The sequence below is a fragment of the Ovis canadensis genome, chromosome 7, assembly GCF_042477335.2.
Source record: "Ovis canadensis isolate MfBH-ARS-UI-01 breed Bighorn chromosome 7, ARS-UI_OviCan_v2, whole genome shotgun sequence".
In the NCBI taxonomy this organism is placed as follows: Eukaryota; Metazoa; Chordata; class Mammalia; order Artiodactyla; family Bovidae; genus Ovis; species Ovis canadensis.
In genome coordinates, this window is record NC_091251.1 from 24025739 (window position 1) to 24048403 (window position 22665).

At 35.2% G+C, this 22665-nt stretch overlaps 1 protein-coding gene across 1 annotated transcript in view; it reads left to right on the plus strand.

The window, feature by feature from the left end:
* Positions 1-22665, plus strand: part of ERO1A (endoplasmic reticulum oxidoreductase 1 alpha) — a 54526-nt gene that overhangs the window by 26600 nt on the left and 5261 nt on the right. Inside the window, exons 7-12 of the mRNA XM_069597603.1 lie at positions 6572-6692; positions 8800-8846; positions 17149-17175; positions 17294-17386; positions 18214-18460; positions 18953-19022. Coding sequence (XP_069453704.1) covers positions 6572-6692; positions 8800-8846; positions 17149-17175; positions 17294-17386; positions 18214-18460; positions 18953-19022 — 605 coding nt within the window. The remainder of the gene's footprint in view (positions 1-6571; positions 6693-8799; positions 8847-17148; positions 17176-17293; positions 17387-18213; positions 18461-18952; positions 19023-22665) is intronic.

Below are 22665 nucleotides of genomic sequence, written 5' to 3' on the forward strand. Positions count from 1 at the left end.
TCGGTGCTCAGCCTTCTTCACAGTCCAACTCTCACATCCATACATGACCACAGGAAAAACTATAGCCTTGACTAGACGGACCTTAGTCGGCAAAGTAATGTCTCTGCTTTTTTTTTTTTTTTTTTTTTGAGCATATTAAGTATACTTTTATTTTTTATTTTTTTTTTTTAATTTTAAAATCTTTAATTCTTACATGCATTCCCAAACATGAACCCCCCTCCCACCTCCCTCCCCATAACATCTTTCTGGGTCATCCCCATGCACCAGCCCCAAGCATGCTGCATCCTGCGTCAGACATAGACTGGCGATTCAATTCACATGATAGTATACATGTTAGAATGTCATTCTCCCAAATCATCCCACCCTCTCCCTCTCCCTCTGAGTCCAAAAGTCCATTATACACATCTGTGTCTCTTTCCCTGTCTTGCATACAGGGTCGTCATTGCCATCTTCCTAAATTCCATATATATGTGTTAGTATACTGTATTGGTGTTTGTCTTTCTGGCTTACTTCACTCTGTATAATCGGCTCCAGTTTCATCCATCTCATCAGAACTGATTCAAATGAATTCTTTTTAACGGCTGAGTAATACTCCATTGTGTATATGTACCACAGCTTTCTTATCCATTCATCTGCTGATGGACATCTAGGTTGTTTCACAGAACTAGAACAAATAATTTCAAGATTTGTCTCTGCTTTTGAATATACTATCTAGGTTGGTCATAACTTTTCTTCCAAGGAGTAAGCATCTTTTAATTTCATGGCTGCAGTCACCATCTGCAGTGATTTTGGAGCCCAAAAAAATAAAGTCTGACACTGTTTCTACTGTTTCGCCATCTATTTCCCATGAAGTGATGGGACCAGATGCCATGATCTTTGTTTTCTGAATGTTGAGCTTTAGGCCAACTTTTTCACTCTCCTCTTTCACTTTCATCAAGAGGCTTTTTAGCTTTTCTTCACTTTCTGCCATAAGGGTGGTGTCATCTGCGTATCTGAGGTTATTGATATTTCTCCCGGCAATCTTGATTCCAGCTTATGTTTCTTCCAGTCCAGCATTTCTCATGATGTACTCTGCATTGAAGTTAAATAAGCAGGGTGACAATATACAGCCTTGACATACTCCTTTTCCTATTTGGAACCAGTCTGTTGTCCCATGTCCAGTTCTAACTGTTGCTTCCTAACCTGCATACAGACTTCTCAATAGGCAGGTTAGGTGGTCTGGTATTCCCATCTCTTTCAGAATTTTCCACAGTTTATTGTGATCCACACAGTCAAAGGCTTTGGCATAGTCAGTAAAGCAGAAATAGATGTTTTTCTGGAACTCTGTTACTTTTTCCATGATCCAGTTGATGTTGGCAATTTGATCTCTGGTTCCTCTGCCTTTTCTAAAAGCAGCTTGAACATCAGGGAGTTCACGGTTCACGTATTGCTGAAGCCTGGCTTGGAGAATTTTGAGCGTTACTTTACTAGCATGTGAGATGAGTGCAATTGTGCGGTAGTTTGAGCATTCTTTTGCATTGCCTTTCTTTGGAATTGGAATGAAAACTGACCCGTAAACAGTGCTGTGATGAACATTGGGATACACATGTCTCTTTTAACTCTGGTTTCCTCAGTGTATATGCCCAGCAGTGGGATTGCTGAATTGTATGGCAGTTCTATTTCCAGTCTTTTAAGGGAATTGCCACACTGTTCTCCATAGTGGCTGTACTAGTTTGCTTTCCCACCAACAGTGTAAGAGGATTCCTTTTCCTCAGCACCCTCTCCCGCATTTATTGTTTGTAGACTTTCTGATAGCAGCCATTCTGAGTGGCATGAGATGGTACCTCATTATGGTTTTGACTTGCATTTCTCTGATAGTGAGTGATGTTGAGCATCTTTTCATGTGTTTGGTAGCCATCTGTATGTCTTCTTTGGAGAAATGTCTGTTTAATTCTTTGGCCCATTTTTTGATTGGGTCACTTATTTTTCTGGAATTGAGCTGTAGGAGCTGCTTGTATATTTTTGAGATTAATTCTTTGTCAGTTGCTTTGTTTGCTGTTATTTTCCCCCATTCTGAAGGCTGTCTTTCCACCTTGCTTATAGTTTTCTTCATTGGGCCAAAGCTTTTAAGTTTAATTAGGTCCCATTTGTTTATTTTTGCCTCTATTTCCATTACTCTGGGAGGTGGGTCATAGATGATCCTGCTGTGATTTATGTCAGAGAATGTTTTGCCTATGTTTTCCTCTAGGAGTTTTATAATTTCTGGTCTTACATTTAGATCTTTAATCCATTTTGAGTTTATTTTTGTGTATGGTGTTAGAAAGTGATCTAGTTTCATTCTTTTACAAGTGGTTGACCAATTTTCCCAGCACCACTTGTTAAAGAGATTGTCTTTTCTCCATTGTATATTCTTTCCTCCTTTGTCAAAGATAAGGTGTCCATAGGTGCATGGATTTATCTCTGGGCTTTCTATTTTGTTCCATCAATCTATATTTCTGTTTGTGCCAGTACCATACTGTCTTGATAGTACTGTCTTTGTAGTATAGTCTGAAGTCATGCAGGTTGATTTCTCCAGTTCCATTCTTCTTTCTGAAGATTGCTTTGGCTAATTTGAGTTTTTTTGTGTGTTTCCATACAAATTGTGAAATTATTTGTTCTAGTTCTCTGAAAAATACCGTTGGTAGCTTGATAGATTTCATTGAATCTATAGATTGCTTTGGGGAGTATACTCATTTTCACTATATTGGTTGATTCTTGATTCATGAATCAAGGTTGATTCTTGATTCTTCCAATTCATGAACATGGTATATTTCTCCACCTATTTGTGTCATCTTTAATTTCTTTCATTAGTGTTTTATATTTTTCTATATATAGGTCTTTTGTTTCTTTAGGTAGATTTATTCCTCAGTATTTTATTCTTTTCATTGCAATGGTGAATGGAATTGTTTCCTTAGTTTCTCTTTCTTGTTTTTCATTGTTAATGTATAGGAATGCAAGGGATTTCTGGGTGTTAATTTTATATCCTGAAACTTTACTATATTCATTGATTAGCTCTACTAATTTTCTGGTGGAATCTTTAGGGTTTTCTATGTAGAGGATCATGTCATCTGCAAACAGTGAGAGTTTTACTTCTTTTCCAGTCTGGATTCCTTTTATTTCTTTTTCTGCTCTGATTGCTATGGCTAGAACTTCCAAAACTATGTTGAATAGTAGTGGTGAGAGTGGGCACCCTTGTCTTGTTCTTGACTCTAGGGGAAATGCTTTCAGTTTTTCACCATTGAGGATAATGTTTGCTATGGGTTCCTCATATATGGCTTTTATTATGTTGAGGTATGTTCCTTCTATTCCTGCTTTCTGGAGGGTTTCTTTTTTTAATCATAAATGGATATTGAATTTTGTCAAAGGCCTTCTCTGCATCTATTGAGATAACCATATGGTTTTTATCTTTCAATTTGTTGACGTGGTGTATCACATTGATTGATCTGCAGATATTAAAGAAACCTTGCATCCCTGGGATGAAGCCCACTTGGTCATGATGTATAATCTTTTAATATGTTGTTGAATTCTGTTTGCTAGAATTTTGTTAAGGATTTTTGCATCTATGTTCGTCAGTGATATTAGCCTGTAGTTTCCTTTTTTTGTGGCATCTTTGTCTGGTTTTGGTATTAGGGTGATGGTGGCCTCATAGAATGAGTTTGGAAGTTTACCTTCCTCTGCAATTTTCTGGAAGAGTTTGAGTAGGATAGCTGTTAGTTCTTCTCTAAATTTTTGGTAGAATTCAGCTGTGAAGCCGTCTGGTCCTGGGCTTTTGTTTGCTGGAATATTTCTGATTATGGTTTAGATTTCCGTGCTTGTGATGGGTCTGTTAAGATTTTCTATTTCTTCCTGGTTCAGTTTTGGAAAGTTGTACTTTTCTAAGAATTTGTCCATTTCTTCCAAGTTGTCCATTTTATTGGCATGTAATTGCTGATAGTAGTCTCTTATGATCCTTTGTATTTCTGTGGCTGTTGTGATTTCTCCATTTTCATTTCTATTTTGTTGATTTGATTCTTCTCCCTTTTTTTCTTGATGAGTCTGGCTAATGGTTTGTCTATTTTATTTATCTTCTCAAAGAACCAGCTTTTAGCTTTGTTGATTTTTGCTGTGGTCTTTTTTGTTTCTTTTTCATGTATTTCTGCCCTAATTTTTATGATTTCTTTCCTTCTACTAACCCTGGGGTTCTTAATGTCTTCTTTTTCTAGTTGCTTTAGGTGTTGTTAGGTTATTTTATTTTTCTCTTGTTTCTTGAGGTAAGCTTGTATTACTATGAACCTTCCCCTTAGCACTGCTTTTACTGAGTCCCATAGGTTTTGGGTTGTTGTGTTTTCATTTGTTTCTTTGCATATTTTGATTTCTTTTTTTATTTCTTCTGTGATTTGTTGCTTATTCAGAAGTGTGTTGTTTAGCCTCCATGTGTTTATATTTTTAATAGTTTTTTTCCTGTAGTTGACATCTAATCTTAATTAGAAATTTGAGCTTTTGTCATCTGGAAAAATATGGTTATATTAACTTTTTAAAATGAAGTTGGAGAGAGATGAAGTTATGTCATAAGTAAAATTATGAGTCAGCTAATGTTTATCTGTAATGAAGCAGAATATTAAAAATTTAATCATTCCTTGGTGGTTTGTTTTCTGTCTTAAAATACTAAATGCTGAGTATTATTTATATATTTTGAAAGTCAGTGTTATTTTTTATAAATTTATTATAATTTGCTATACTGAAGTAATCTCTATAGTACTATTAATAATTGAGATGAACAGAGTTATCTGTTCCTAAACTAGGTGATTCCATGCAGATTTGTTTTTAAAGTTTTTATTTTTATTTCTAGTTATTTTAATTGCTACTTTTACCTTGAACTCTCAGTTATTTCTAGGTGCTATCACTGTGCTGTTTCCAGAAGCAAATTTCCTTCTAATTTATGACTCTAATGAACTGTGAATTGGGTTAAAAATAACCAAGCTTAGTTTATCTTAATTTTTTAAATGAGAAGTAGACACTGTAGAGAGCTTGATGGACTGTCACCTTTCAGCTCAGATTTTTGTTGTCCACTTTGGTTGCTTTGAGGCCATTTTCACTCGCTTCCTCATTCTTTTTTAGTTCATGCTGTTAAAACTTTATAGATAAATTAGGTTATTACTGTATTGTTAACTAATTCCGTAAGGCAACTGGGACTGCTGCTGCTGCTGCTAAGTCACTTCAGTCATGTCCGACTCCGTGCGACCCCATAGATAGCAGCCTACCAGGCTCCCCCATCCCTGGGATTCTCCAGGCAAGAACAATGGAGGGGGTTGCACTAGGGGTCATATATTTTTTTGTTTCATTTTAAAGTTTTAATATATTATACAAATTTATAGAACATATGAGAAACCAATATCCCACCAATTTTGGTGTGGTTTTCATATATATCTATAATTATCTTTTCTATAGTGCTTATCTTTTCATTTTAGTAGGTTGCCTTTGTACTTAATAGTTCTCTTGATTGTAAAGTGGTCTATTATATATCATAATACCAGTGGAAATGGAAATGGAAGTGTTAGTTGTTCAGTTGTGTCCAACTGTTTGTGACCCCATGGACTATAGCCCACCAGGCTCCTCTGTCTATGTAATTCTCCAGGCAAGAATACTGGAGTGGGTTGCCATTTCCTTCTCCAGAGGATCTTCTAATACCACTAGTTAGTATTTATTTTACTCTTATTATTGTTCTAAGCACTCTGCATCTTTAAACTTCTTTAAGTCTCACAGTAACACTATGAGTATTATCCCCATTTTACAAATGAGGACACCGAGGCATAGAGAATTTACATGACTTGCTCAGGGTTTCAAAGTCAATAAGTAGTAGGTTGTTTGTTGTTCTGCCACTCAGTTGTGTCCAGCTCTTTGTGATCCCATGGACTACATCATGCCAAACTTCCCTGTCCCTGGCTCCTAGAGTTTGCCCAAACTCATATCCATTGGGTCGATGATGCCATCCAGTCATCTCATCCAGGTACTCTGGCTCCAGAGCCTGTGCTCTGCTCTGTTGGACATTTAGGATGCTTCTAATTTTCCCTTTTATAAATAATACTGGTACAAATATCTTGTTTATAATGTTTTGCTTATTTAGGATTATGCCTTTGGGACAGCTTTGTAGTGGTCATGTAAAAAGGAAGTATTTGGTAACAAACTGTGTGGCACCAATATGTCTTCATTTACCTCAGTTACTTATGAACTGCTTGTGGTTAATGTGATGGGAAATGTACATATATTCTTTGCCTGGATAGCTTACCTGAATCGAATTATTATGTTCCTTCAATTCTGTAATTCACATATTCCTTTTTTTTTTTAACCTTTTTAAAACCAGGATGCTTTTGCCACTGGTGTGTAATTTAATGTGGATGTTTTTGTTCCTTCTTCTTTTCCCTTGTATTTTTCTCCTTAAAAGGTGTTTTTAAGTCCCAAATGCATTGTTAACATTTGTAGTGCCTTAGAATCAATGGGATACAGTGTGTCATACTAGCTTTTTAAGGTAACTGAAAAAAAAAGAAAGATTATTATAAAACATTTTATTTTACAGATATACAGTCTCCTGATGCTGAGTATGTCGATTTGCTCCTTAATCCCGAGCGCTACACGGGTTACAAGGGACCAGATGCTTGGAAGATATGGAATGTCATCTATGAAGAAAACTGTTTTAAGTATGTGTCATTTTCCTTTCAAAATTCCTGAAAGATGTGCTCATTTCTCTTTATAAGCAAACAGAATCATAATGACTTAAAATTACAAATCAAATTCACTTTATTAAAGGATGTATTTGGACATAGTAACATATTCATTCATTAATCCAGTTTCCCTCTAGGGAAACATGTAGACATGCATGTCAACAAATACTTCTTTCTTTTTTAAAAGACTTAGGATAGTATTGGACGTTTTGGGGAGTGTTGTAGGCATTTCTCAAATGTTCCTTAAGTGGGTTATAGAATCTCAGGTGAGCTAACCTAGAGCCAGAGAGATGATATAGTTAGTGCAGGGAATAAATTAGGGTATATAGCTGCATTTTCTTTTCGGTGCTCTATACTCTTCTCTTTTTGTTGCTGTGGTTATTTTATCTGCTTTCAAATTAAAGTTAAGTTCTTTTCAGAGAAAAATATTACTTATTATAAACAAGTAATATTTGAGCACTCGTGTTGTGCCAGTTGTTGTGTTAAATATGTTATAAACATTTCCTCCTTAGTCCTTGTAACAACTCTGTGTTGTAGTCATCACTGTTTACAGATGGAGAAACTCACACTTGGAAAGGTCCAGTGATTTGTCTAGTGTCAAAGACATAGTAAGTGGAAGAACCCTCTTTGTCCTCCTACTGACTACAATGGAAGCTGTCACTCTGAACAGTGGGGGACTAAGACGTGCTTCAAGTTTACCCACTTGTAAGCCTCTAGGCTGTAAACAGGGTACTTACTGGGTTTTGGAAGGGATGTGTGTGTGCACATGGGTGTGCTGCTATCTCAGAGGTGGGGATAATTCTGGGAAGATTTCTGGAGTTCCCAAGTGTGGCAAAAATACTTTTTACTTTTCGTGTCAAATATAAGCATTTGAGATCAGCAGTTTCTTTTTTTAACTTGCAGAATTTCTGCAATTTAGAAAGTAGAGAGTTTTCATTATTTACTCATTTCTGCCATGTGTTTCGTTTAAATTCTCTTGACTCTTATTAGGAATGTTTGATTTATAGAATTTATTGACTTACTTTAGAGGTTTTTTTCCTAATTTTTTATATAAATGAAAATAGAGCCCAACTAAAGCATTTGTTAGGGTTTGTATTAGTTATTAGTTAGTTATTGTTCCCTAATTGATTTATATCATTGTCTGCATAATATTTCTAAAATATAAACAATGTAGGGGGCATTAAAATTGAGTATGTTAAAATATAGCTTACGTGTTCTGTTCTCAAAGTGTCTCAAGTTGTGCAATTGTAAAATAAATAAAGTACATTAAAATGATCCCTATACTCTATTAGTGATACTAGATTTAATTTGGGATTTAAAAACATCTTAGTGACATTACTCTCTTTTTTCTTATTAAATACTTATTTTAAACTTATTAAAAACCATCTTGATTGAAATTATAACAAACTTGATGGCCACAGAGCAAATTGATAGACTTAAAACTATCAAAGTGGAAAATAATCTAACCACAACTGTTTTTATCCCTTTTTATTTTAGTGCTTGTGTTGAGTATTTGCCTTTTTTTCCTGCTTGTCTTTGAAACGAGTATATTTTATGACATACACATGTATATAACAAATATAAAAATGTGTTAGTAACTAAGAGAAGAGCTTGACTGGTGTTTTTTATCTTGCTTTGTTTGAAGAAATGATTATGAAATGACTTTTTGGCTGCTACAGTGGGAAGAGATCAGAAACTTTATCACTAAAATGGATAACCATCCTCCCTTATAGCAGTTAGAAAAAATAAATATTTTATAAAATCAGTAAAGCCGCTTGATTTTAGATATAGTTATTAACCAATACAGGAGACATAAGAGATGCAGTTCAATCCCTGGGTTGGGAAGATGCCCTGGATGGAGGAGGACATGGCACCCCACTGCAGTATTCTTGCCTGGAGAATCCCATGGGCAGAGGAGCCTGGCCATGGGGTTGCAAAGATTCAGACACGACTGAAGTGACTAAGCATGCATGCATGCACATAATTATTAAAAAACTTTCTGAGGGAATTTCACGTTTACTTAACTAATTATAGCATGATGGATAACATATTTATACTTTATACTTTAATTTTTTGTTTCTAGGCCACAGACAATTAAAAGACCTTTAAATCCTTTGGCTTCTGGTCAAGGTGAGTTATTTATTTGCACTGTTATTTATCAGCTAGTCAACTTTGGTTAGAAGGAAGGAGGAGGCAAGATAAGGATTGGCAAGAGCATTTGAGATCATATATTCCTGTTTTCATAAAAGTTATGCCTCATTCTTGCAGAGAAATTGGTGTTGAAAATATTTACACTTTAGTAAGGAATATTTTCATAATGAATTTACACTATCATAGGATGAAGTTTAAATCATACATTTTTAATATATTTTTGCAGAATGTGTGTGTTCAGGCTTTCAGTTGTTTTTACTTATCTTTCAGTTCAATGAATATCCAAAAAAACTTCTGCGTTACATTTTCCTAAAACTTGAAATTATATTGTTTATCTGGGGAGTCTGATTTCAAATTCAGTTGACTTTATATCTCATTAACATTTTTCATTTTCTGCTTGTATTCAGGGTCTGGCTTAAATGCTTCCTTGCCCACTCCATCAATTTCTCTGATCTCCCCTAACTGGCAGTAATCTCTCTCCTCATAAAATGATCTTATGTATTATTTTGTTCCTCTTTCAGCTCTTTCCACTTGCTAGCATTATTTTGCTACTATTTATGTGTCTATTGGCTTCCCAGGTGGTTCAGTGGTAAAGAATCCACCTGCCCAGCAGGAGACTCAGGTTCAGTCCCTGGGTCGAAAGATGCCCTGGAGAAGGAAATGGCTACCCACTCCAGTATTCTTGCCTGGGAAATCCAATGGACAGAGGAGCCTGGTGGGCTATAGTCCATGGGGTCGCACAGAGTCAGGCATGACTGAGTGACTAAACCACCACCACCACCACCATGTAACTATTGATTTCCCCTAGTACTTTGGACATATGAGTAGCATTTCTTGGTTTCATCCCTTAGTAAAGAGCCTGAAACATAATAGATGGTATAGTTAAATGATCAATGAAAATCGCCCTCCTCATTTAATGGTCTTGTCTACAGTAGTGAAAATCACTTGTTCCTTCAACAAATGATTATCCACTATTTACTATGTGTTAGGCACTGGATAGGTGCAGAGGGGATGTAAAATTGAAAGTCACAAACCTTGCCCAGTCTATAACAGGCAGAACAGTTTGTTGAATAAACCATTTTAAGTGTATGATTTCAGGCTTTTTCCCTAGGAAATACATATCCATGTTTTCTGAAGATATGCTTACTGATGAATTCTTTGATGTACTTTTAGAAAATGTGGAATAGTTTTCATTTTTTAAATTTATTTGAAAAACTGCTGATCTTATAAAGTCAACAAACAGAAATTTACTTCTGGAAAGCAGTGAGATTGCATCATTCCATAAAGGCTGGCAGACTAGTCATTCTAAGGTTAGAATGAAAGAATGTCTTTAAACACAGCTTTTGATTTATATGAAGTCACATATGGTACTCAGTGGAAACTGTTCATTTAATATCAGATGAGATGCAAATTCCTAGGCAAGAGATGATCTTCACTCTTATGTGAAGTCAGTCACATTATGATCTGATAAGTTAATTAACCACCTTTGCTTATTTTAAAGATAAATGGGAACAATGTCAGTCTTTATCATCAGGGAACTGGTTAAATGAGTTATGGTATTTTTATATAGTGGAATATAGCCATTCTAAATGTTGCTGAAAATTTTGTATTCATTTATATCAGTGGTGATCAATAGCACATTTAGGCGAAGAAGCAGGTATTAGACAGTATGTATTAATATATTTTTTATAAAAACATAATTAGTATAATATCTCACTATCCTGTGCACAAAGAAAAAAAGACACTTACCAAAATGTAAATGGTATTTATCTTTGGGCACAGGGCGTTATGAATGATATTTTTCATTTTGTCTTTGTCTTATCTTTATAACATATATTTGCAATGAGCATCTGGTACTTTAATAAATGATGGCATTAAATAAAAGTGGCAAAATGAAGACAGTTTTTCAGTACTCAATAAGCAGCTGCATACAAACTGCTGGATTGTGCATATTTGGATCTTACACATAGTCTTTAAAAATATTGCTGAATAAGGTAAATTTTTATAATGAAGTTCTGGGAGTTTTGAAGCAAAAACACAGATCCTTAGCAGATACTGTCTTATAGCTGTAGGATAAATAAATAGGTAAAAAGGCTCTGCCAGCCAAATAACTGTGAGTCCCTGAGATATTTAAGAGTACTCTTAGATGATAGATTACATTTCTCTTTCCTGTCAGCCCACATTAAATCTTGAACAAGCTGAAACTACTCTTTATCCAGGCTCTTGGAAATGAGGCCATTTAGTTAAATTAGGCATAATTCCTTTTATGACCAGAAAGAGTTGCATTCACAAGCATATCACTCTCAGATGCTATCTATGTGGGTGACCTGATGGACTAAAAGTAATGGAAGTATAGCATTTTAAAAGAGGCATCTGGAAGGAGTTTTCAGTAATAGAACTTTTTTTTTTTCTTTTTTCAGGTAAAAGTGAAGGTAAGTAAAATTTCTTTATCATACATGACAGATATGAATTTGCTTATATTCAGAAGTTTGTGGGCAAACTTGTTTTTTCTTCCCACACGTGAGACTTGAGAAGTTACTTTTTATTTGTTTATCTAAGATGCTGACAGGAACAGCATAGGTTAAGGAAAAATGACTCTTTGTGCCTGGCATCAGACAGTAGAGACAGGCTGCCTCAGACTCTGATAATTCACTCATACATTTTATGTGTGTGAAAGTGAGGCATTTCCCGGCCTCTGTCAAGGAAAATTTCTTCTTTATTGACTGAATCTGGGATGCGCTGGGTCACCCATAGGAAGGTTCTAGGCATGATCACTGAGGAAAACAATAGAATGGGGAAGACCAGAGATCTCTTCAAGAAAATTAGAGATACCAAGGGAACATTTCATGCAAAGATGGGCTCAATAAATGACAGAAATGGTATGGACCTAACAGAAGCATAAGATATTAAGAAGTGGCAAGAATACACAAAAGAACTATACAAAAAAGATCTTCATGACCCAGATAATCACGATGGTGTGATCACTCACCTAGAGCCAGACATCCTGGAATGTGAAGTCAAGTGGGCCTTAGGAAACATCACTACGAACAAAGCTAGTGGAGGTGATAGAATTCCAATTGAGCTATTTCAAATCCTAAAAGATGATGCTGTGAAAGTACGGCATGCAATATGCCAGCAAATTTGGAAAACTCAGCAGTGGCCACAGGACTGGAAAAGGTCAGTTTTCATTCCAATCCCAAAGAAAGGCAATGCCAAAGAATGCTCAAACTGCCACACAGCTGTACTCATCTCACACACTAGTAAAATAATGCTCAAAATTCTCCAAGCCAGGCTTCAGCAATACGTGAACCATGAGCTTCCAGGTGTTCAAGTTGGATTTAGAAAAGGCAGAGGAACCAGAGATCAAATTGCCAACATCTGCTGGATCATCAAAAAAGCAAGAGAGTTCCAGAAAAACATCTATTTCTGCTTTATTGACTATGCCAAAGCCTTTGACTGTGTGGATCTCAATAAATTGTGGAAAATTCTGAAAGAGATGGGAATATCAGACCACGTGACCTGCCTCTTGAGAAATCTGTATGCAGGTCAGGAAGCAACAGTTAAAACTGGGCATGGGACAACAGACTGGTTCCAAATAGGAAAAGGAGTCCATCAAGGCTGTATATTGTCACCCTGCTTATTTAACTTATATGCAGAGTACATCATGAGAAACACTGGGCTGGAAGAAACACAAGCTAGAATCAAGATTGCTGGGAGAAATATCCATAACCTCAGATACGCAGATGACACCACCCTTATGGCAGGAAGTGAAGAAGAACTAAAGGGCCTCTTGATGAAAGTGAAAGAGGAGAGTGAAAAAGTTGGCCTGAAGCTCAACATTCAGAAAACAAAGATCATGGCATCTGGTCCCATCACTTCATGGGAAATAGATGGGGAAACAGTGGAAACAGTGGCTGACTTTGTATTTTTGGCCTCCAAAATCACTGCAGATGGTGACTGTAGCCATGAAATTAAAAGACGTTTACTGCTTGGAAGGAAAGTTATGACCAACCTAGACAGCATATTAAAAAGCAGAGACATTACTTTGCCAACAGAAGTCCATCTAGTCAAGGCTATGGTTTTTCCTGTGGTTATGTATGGATGTAAGAATTGGACTATAAAGAAAGCTGAGTGCTGAAGAATTGATGCTTTTGAACTGTGGTGTTGGAGAAGACTCTTGAGAGTCCCTTGGACTGCAAGGAGATCCAACCAGTCCATGCTAAAGGAGAACAGTCCTGAGTGTTCATTGGAAGAACTGATGTTGAAGCTGAAACTCCAATACTTCGGCCACCTGATGCGAAGAGCTGACTCATTTGAAAAGACCCCGATGCTGGGAAAGACTGAAGGCAGGAGGAGAAGTGGACGACAGGATGAGATGGTTGCCTGATATCACCAACTCAATGGACATGAGTTTGGGTAAACTCCGGGAGTTGGTGATGGACAGGGAGGCCTGGTGTGCTGCAGTCCATGGGGTCACAAAGAGTTGGATATGACTGAGCGACTGAATGGAACTGAAGAGGCATGATCAGAGCATTGATCTACTGGCTTCCAAGCCTGTGCTGATTCTTGGGTGTAGATATCATTGCCAGCTCTTTAAGTTATTGTAATGCCCCAAATTTTAACATATTTTAGGTTTACTGTGTCTTTTTGAGAATATTTTTGCTTTATGAATAAGATTGGAATGATTTTTGTTATTCTTAAGGCCATGTGTTTAGCAATATGAGAAGACTCAGCAGTATGTAGCTTTACTCTCGCTAGATGAAATTATTAAAATGTAAAGGATCACTTTTCTCTCACTCTAAATTCACTTCTCTTTTTTAAAATTTATTTATTTATTTATTTTTGGCTGTGCTGGATCTTTGTGCCATGCAGGGTTTTCTCAAGTTGCAGGAAGCAGGGCCTACTCTCTCATTGTGGTGCATGGGCTCATTGCCGTGGCTTCTCTTGTTGCACTTGGGCTCAGTAGTTGTGGCTCCTGAGCTCTAGGACGTGGGCTCAGTAGTTTGGCGTTGCTCTGTGGCATATGGGATCTTTCCCTACCAGGGATCCAACCCATGCCTCCTGCATTGGCGGGTGGGTTCTTTACCATTGAGCCAGGGAAGCCCACCATATTCTCTGTCTTCTGAGCATTATTTTTACGGGTTGCTTTAGATAACAGAATCCGAAAGTCTTGTAACTTTGTTCTTTTATTATTATACTTTATTTTATAGTAATGGTAGCAGCTAAATAAAATACTAAATCATAACTAGACTATTTGGAAGAGAAATTCTTTAGTAGTATGATTATTTTTGCAAAGGTGTCTCATATTTTGTTACTGTTAGTGGTGATCCTATAATTTTCAGTTATGAATAACTTTATTCCACCTTGGGTGTTCCCAGTTCTATGCTATATTCTGGCTACATTAAAAGAAGCTATTTTACCAGTGTGGAGAGCCCTTCCTCCTGGGCCATGGGGCGTGGCCAGAAAGGCGGCCACCCCCTCACCCATCATGCACCACACATTCGTGGGGAACCTGGTGCTGAACCATTGGCAGATGACTTGCTTCTGGGTCAGGGTTTTGTATGTAGCAGAGCAGCTCCCTCACTGCTGTGTACTGAAAAGTCAGCCCTCAACACAAGGGTTTATGAAAAAAATTTAATAAATTTTAAAAGGGAAAAAAGAAGCTATTTCAGTTTTTTTTAATACCATTTCAAGATCTTAACCTGTCTCATTATCAAAGTAAAGATGGTTAACCTGTAGAGGCTATCTTAGAGAAAACATCGTATTTATGAGTGTAATTTTAAGTGTTCATTCTGGTAAAATATGAAAGCTGACATATTAGGCGATTATCTAATTGGATCATATTCACAGACAATCTACTTTAGGACTATAAAACTAAATGAAAATTTCTTTGGAAGACTAGGTCCTAACTTAAAAAAAATAATAAACCCCAAACATAGAGGTTCCCAATAAGGAAACAAATTACTTGTAATCCCACAACCCCAAAATAATTGACATTAATAATGGCTAAGAAGACATGCCAGTACTTTTCAAAATAATTTGCAAATATGAGTTTATTTAATCCTTCCAACAATCCTAGGACATTTTGTTAGGATTTTTATTTCCATTTTTATAGACAGAAAATGAATCCCAGAAAGGTTCAGCAAATCAGCTAAAACCATGTGATTTGTAAGTAGCAGCGTTTGGGATTAAAATCAGGCAGTTTGATTTCAGGGTCTATGCTTTTAACTACTTCATACTGCTTCTCTGCTAACATTTTGATAATTATCAATATTTTCATGTTTATACTAATATGTTTGTAATATATACATTATGATTTTATATATTATTATTACCATGTCAGCTTGCTTCCTCAGCCTGTGTCCTCATCAGCTTAGGCTGCTCTAACAAAATACCATAAACTAGGCGGCTAAAATAAAAGACATTTATTTTCTCAGAGTTCTGGAGGCTGGGAAGTCCATGATCAAGGTGCCAGCAGATTTGGTTCTTGGGGAGGGCCCTCTTCCAGGCTTACAGATAGCTGTAAAGATACTGATTCCATCATGGTGACCCCATCCCCATGACCTCATCTTAGCCTAGTTATCTCCCAAAGACCCACTTCCAAATACAGTCATATGGTGGAGGGAGGAAGGGGGAGTTTAGGGCTTCTACATATGAATTTTAGTGGGGGGACACAAACATTCATCCGAAACAACTTAGATTTCTAGAAATGGATTTACTGGATCAAAGGATAAGGACATTTTAGGCTCTTGATACATACGACCAGATTCTTTTTGTCATTGAAAGGGTGTGCTAATAATTGACACCCCCTCCAGTCATTGTGCCACCTAGTTTTACCTGACTCTTGTCTAAATTAAGTATCATATTTTTTCTTTACTCTTTAAAGTTCTGTCTTTACAGTTTTAATTTGCATTTTAATTAATTTTTTTATCGAGGTATACTTGATGTCTAATATTATATGTTTCAGGTGTACAACATAGTGAGTCAGAATTTTTAAAGGTTGTATTATAGTTATAGTTATTTTAAAATATTTGCTTTGTTTCCTATGGTGTACAAGATATGCTTAATTTGCATTTTTATTATTGATGTGACAGAACCATTTTTATCTGTTATTACCATTTGTGTTTTTCCTTTATGGATTCTCTGTTCATATTATTCACCCTTTTTAATGGGCGCTTTAGCATTTTTATTTGGTGTATGAACTTTTTATACACTTAAGATATTATCCTTTGTTGCGTTTGCAACATACTTTTTACTCTGTTTGCATTTTGCTTATGTTTATAAAGTTTTCTGACACAAATGTTTTAATTTTTTATGTAATCTGTAAATATATAAATGTATGTTTATTCTTTGTCATTTCTTCCATTACTTTTATGCTTGTTTGGTTCATTATTAATATTACTATAAACAACTTTGGTGAAAAGGGCCATATAGTACAATGTTTGTCATCTCTAGTGGATATAGACATAGAATGTTCACATAGGTGTAATATTTCTTATGCCTTTTTACATATTATTTCAAACAAACATTTTCATGCATTGTCTGTGTTCCACACGCTTGTCATTTTAAGTTTTGTATTATTCAGTCATGTTAACTGATACATAGTATTCTGTCATGTTAGCTCAGGCCTTGTGCATTTTAGTTATTTCAGGTTTTAAAAATTATGTAGAACATAATCATCTTTCAACGTATTATCCCCCCACCTCCATTTTGAGTTATTTCTTTAGAGCACAATTCTAAGAGCAATTATCAGGTCTAAGTATATGAACAGTGATTGCTGTAGGTCACAGAATATAAGTGATATTTGGTTTTTGTAACATTTCCTTAAATTGTTCTTTTGAAATATTGCATGGCATAAAATACTATCAGCCATAGACTGATAATATACTTCTAATAATACTATTTTATAGTTTTGATTTCTCTCATTTTAAAAAGTGTGTAATGTGTTCTTAATTTTTATAACATGAATTGTTATTAAGGCTAAGTATTTTTCTATGTATAGATGTACTATTTAATTTGTGTGTTTTGACCTCACATAAAACACTTTATCCAGAAAGTTATAAGGCTAGGGCCACCTAAGGCAATGCTAAGCCTTCTGAAGATTGAGCAACTGAGCGGTGCTTAAAGTGAATCCATACCAGGAACCTTTCTCCTTTGCAAACAAGACTGGGACCTTTAAATTGCTGTTTGGCACAAATTTGCTATAATATTTTAAAACTTTTGAAAAACATATATTTTGGCATTTTTATAATCTTGTGACTTATTTTTCTTTTAATTTCAGAGAATACTTTTTACAGTTGGCTAGAAGGTAATTGGACACTTTTAAACAAATTTAATTCTTTTTCATTTTAAAATACACATGAAATTAATTTTATATCTTACAAGTTTCACATATGAAATTTCTATTTCCAAATTACCTTTTGTAGGTCTCTGCGTAGAGAAAAGAGCATTCTACAGACTTATATCTGGCCTCCATGCAAGCATTAATGTGCATTTGAGTGCACGGTATCTTCTACAAGGTATATAATAGTCACTTTTATTCACTTTACCGCACTTAATTTTGGGTATTCTTAAAATGTTCTTGGTATTTCCTGGATGGGAAAAGATTGGCCCTGTTGAATATTAGGCAGGAAAAATTTATTCCCAAGTGGCAGTAATCAGGAATGTGGGAACTGTGGACATTATCAGGAAAAGTTCAGCCTATTCTTAGCAGTCTTCACTTTCTTTTAAGAAGCTGCTCAAAATCATACACATCACTTTGGAAATTTTCTTTTGTTTTGTTGTGGGAATTGAAATAGCTCCCAAGAGCAAAGTTGTTTTCATTAGGTACTACTATATCTGAATCCTTCTGTTTGGATGTCAGCTTCAGGCCTGCAGTTTAATGGGTAAAAGCTTTTTTTTTTTTGCTGTTGAAAAATGAGACCATGTTGGATTTTCATCAGTAACATGTTTATTCTAGAATTAAAGTATCTCTTACTTCTTAGAAACAAAATCATATTAACTTGAATTAGGACTTCAAACTCATTAGTAATTTCAGATAGTCATCTTTGACTTCTGTATCTTGGTTTTATGAATATATTTATATTCAGAAATTTGATTGGATTAGCCCTGGTTTCTCAGTAAAGCAATTGAGTTTATTTTCCTTTTAAGTATGGGTTCTAGAAGATAAAATATTAATATGAAACTGTTAAAGGCTCAATTATGTAAAGCAGTTTTCATGGTTGTATTGATTATATGTTTTAAAATATAAAATAAAATTAGCTTCTGTAGCATAAATAACCTAATATAAGTACAATGAAACTTAATTTTAAAATTCACTTTTTAATATTTATTTCTTTCTTCTCAGATACGTGGTTGGAAAAAAAATGGGGACACAACATTACAGAATTTCAACAGCGATTTGATGGAATATTAACTGAAGGAGAAGGTCCACGAAGACTTAAGAACTTGTATTTTCTCTACTTAATAGAATTAAGGGCTTTATCTAAAGTGGTTCCATTCTTTGAGCGCCCAGATTTTCAACTCTTCACTGGAAATAAAGATCAGGATGCAGAAAACAAAATGTTACTTCTGGAAATACTTCATGAAATCAAGTAAATTGTGTATTACAACTCATACAACCTATATATTAATAAGAAGAGTGACAAGTGATATCCAAAATTAAATTAAGTAATCAACTTAAAGGAAAATTATCTAAAAAATAATTAAAAGCTAATTTTGCTCATAGGTCTTTTAAAATTGAGTTTTGGTTTTATTTTCATTTGACTTATGTACTAAGAGGTGCATATTTTTAGTTTTAAGAACCATTCTTTTGGTATTTGATACTTTCATTATTTTTATATTTAGTTGAACAGGTTGGGTTTGGACCCTAATTCTACTATGTTATACAGTTAGCTTGTATATTTGAGGATAATAATTTGTTGGGGGCATCAGAATTTTGATTTTTACTATCTGTTCTACTCTGTTGTACTTGTATTATCACTGACCAGCAAAATGTTGTATTAGCAGGACTTTTAATATTTTATAATGCATGAAAATGATTATTTCTTTTGTTTTATTCAGAGAATATGTTTTATTTAATGCAGGTCATTTCCTTTGCATTTTGATGAGAATTCATTTTTTGCTGGGAATAAAAAAGAAGCAAACAAACTAAAGGTAATAATTTTATACTTTAATTTTTAAATGTAAACTCACATGCAGATATGACTATAAGGCCATGTTTTTATTTTTAACAGTAAATCCGAATATACTTCTTGAAATTATAAGAAAAAATCAGAGTCATAATCTTTCTTTTCCTCAAGAAAAAGAGGAAGTCCAAAAGCAGATCCAACTTAAGATTTAGTTTGTGTTGTTTTCAACATAACGGAAATGTGTGTGTGAATGTACTCTTTACAGAAGGGTTTCATTTCACACTGATTCTCTTGTGTAGCAAATAGAGCTTATGAATGAAAGGAAAGGGATCTAGAGCTGGAGAAGCAGAAACTGCCTTCTGCTGGAGAGAATTCTGAAAATAGTTTTGGCTAAATTATGCAATGCTCTTTAGGGGGAGAGGGCATAGTGTTGCTTTGTCATTCATATCATTCCCTGGGAACTAAAGGCATTTAGGGCTTCTTAGGTGGCATAGTGGTAAAGAATCTGCCTGACAGTTCAGGAGACACGGGTTCGATTCCTGGGTTGGGAAGATCCCCTGGAGAAGGAAATGGCGACCCACTCCAGTATTCTTGCCTGGAAAATTCCATGGACAGAGGAGCCTGGTGGGCTACCGTCCATGGAGTCACAACAAGTCAGACTTAAGTGAGTGACTGCACACACAAAGGCATTTAGGTACGTCAGCATGCAGTCTTGGAAAGAACAGAAGACCTGAGATCGCACAGGATGGGTCTGGTCTTTGTCTTGCCTCTTAATGGAGATATGACTCCAGGCAAGACCATCTTTGTATCTATTTACCTCAAAATACAACAAATAAGAAATTTCACTGAAAAAATTTTTTAAACACTCATTGTGTGTAGAGTGTGATTTTTGTCATTAAAGGGAGAGATGGCTTCCATCCTCAAGGGATTTCTAAGTCTTTTTGAAGACTTAGAAGGGCTTCCCCTGTGGCTCAGCTGGTAAAAAATCTGCCTGCAATGTGGGAGACCTGGGTTCGATCCGTGGGTTGGGAAGATCCCCTGGAGAAGGGAAAGGCTACCCACTCCAGTGTTCTGGCCTGGAGTATTCCATGGACTGGGGTCACAAAGAGTTGGACATGACTGAGCAACTTTCACTTTCACTTTGAAGACTTAAGTAAAATTATATTATTGTTCTCAATTATAAAGGTATAGGTAAGTAAAGCAGGTGGTCCTCAGTAGAAGTGGGCTTGATCTGGTTTCATCAGAATATTTATGACAGTATCCCTTTGTTTCTAATTTTTTGTTTCTTTCGATATTGAAAGAACCTTATTTTTCATAGCTTGCAAACAAAATACTTTTTGCACTCTTGCTTTCTTTGCTGTTAGATAATAGTTATTTTTGACTGCCCATCTACCTCCTACTTAAAGCATTCTTGCTAGAAATACATACCTCAGTGCTTATATAACCTCCCAAACAACTTCCAGGGACTTAGAAGTGAGGGGGAAGATGCTGTGATGACTTTTTTCCCCCTACTATTTTTGATATCTGTCTTATTTTTAGTACACTTGCGGGTTTATGGAGAGAATGTTTTGACATCTACTTGTTTTATATTGTGCAGATTAGAAATATTTCTCACATTGTTTTAATTTTATCGAAACTCCGAAATACTCAGCTTTGATATCCTATGAAATTTAACACATAATTTTTCTGAGTCCTTTTACAAGAAGAGAATAAAACACCAAGGAAACTTGTTGATATTGGTATTCACTTTTTTTGAAATTGTAGTTTATAGTGAACATCACGGATTTGAACAGTCACATAAGCTTATTTTAATATCTCTTCTTGTCTCCTTTATACTCTATCAGTGTATGGTTATAAGTAGAGGACTTGTATGAAAGAGAAGTGTTCAGTGTTCACTTCAACACAGAATAGGATCTCACTTGAAGGCTTATAAAACATCTGAGAATTGGGTGAGAATTGTGTTTTAGCCAATTGGTTTCTTTGAATATAGATCACAGTGTTTAACCACAGAATGTTTGATCATTCTCCTCACTGACTGTAATTTTTAGTATTGATCTTAAAACTATGTGTATGAAGAAGGAGAATTTGTAAGTGACTTAGGGTCTGTTTATTTTAAGGATAATGCATTTTTCTAATCTGAGTTAATTTTAGAATATACTCAGGTTATTGGACATTGATTGTTATTTGTGGAAGTCATAACGATTTTCTCTTTGTTCTGGTCTAGTAAATTTCTAGCTTATTAATTTGGTTCCTTTATATTACATTCATTTAAACATATGTGCTTGGTTTTAATTTTACAATGTTAGTTTGACTCTTGTTAGGCAACCACATTTATTCTCCATATATGTCATACAAAGACTCAAGAGCTGCCACATTCAAGTATTTGAATTAGTGAACATAGATTCAGATACTGAGTTTAGACACTGTACAAAAGCATTATCATTGTTTAGAGGCTTCCAAGCTTTAAAAGTATAAGTCTAAGTCAAGAGCTTTCATGCCTTTCCACATGATAATAGTGTTTTATTAGTGAAAATATAACTGCCAAAATCCACCATGCATTTATTGACACTTGTAAAGTAAAAGCTGTGTTTTATTGACCATAACATTTATATCCATTTGAAAATTTATAGTGTGTACATGTGAGCTATTTGTTCTGTCTATGTACAAATACTTGTCTACTCAGGGATTTTATAGACTTTTACATCAACTATAAATCCTCCAGAGGTCAGCACCTCATAGGATGGGAACATCAACTGCAGAGTAATTTTAGCGCTGTTTCTGTTATTCTTGTTAAAAGTGTGAGTTTTCTTTAATTTGAGGTTGAAATACAAGTTTAAAGGAAACCTCAAATCACCAAAAATCTACTTAGAGTAATATTGCTGGGTAAATATTTTTTAAAAGTAAGTTGAAAATTAGAATTACTTCTTACTTATTCTAAAGGGTATAGAAACACATGATATAGAATATTGCTAACATATGGTAACATTTAATATTAATAATTTGGGTTTTGTAGTAAGTTAATAAGATATAAGACCTGGGACCTTATTATAAATCTTCTACATGGTACAGCTGTTGACTGTTTCAAAGTCTCAGGCTGAATGATGCATCTGGGGAAAGACTTGTCTCCAGAGTGAACTGAGGTCTGCTTTGAATAGTCGGTTCCAGTCTTTGCTGATTTATTCCCATTTTTAGATCTTTGCTTATGTTCTCTTCTGATTGAGCTCAGTGTGTAGTTTAGCACAATAAAAACAAGCAAACAAAATATTATACACTTACCAAATTATAGGCCATTTGATATAATGAATGTTTCATCTGAAATGTATGTCAGATTTCCTGCTGCGAGTACTGTAAGCCTGGGATTCCACTATAAATTCAGGACAAGGGAGTCATTGGAGAATTAATTAGTACTTTCCACTGGTGTGAAAGAAGGATATGTTCTTGGCTTCCTTTCTTTCCTCCTTACCCCTGAAAGACATACTGCTTTTGGATGAGTTTAATGAGTTTCTCTCTGAAACTTGGTGGAGGGTACATGGATTTCACCATATTCTGTAGAGTTTTGTATGATAATAAAGTATGTATGCTAATAATAAATGGTAAAAGATCTGGTTGTTTTTCCTAATACCAGAGAGAAGGGCTTTCATTTAACTATTATGAAACCAAAGGTTTTT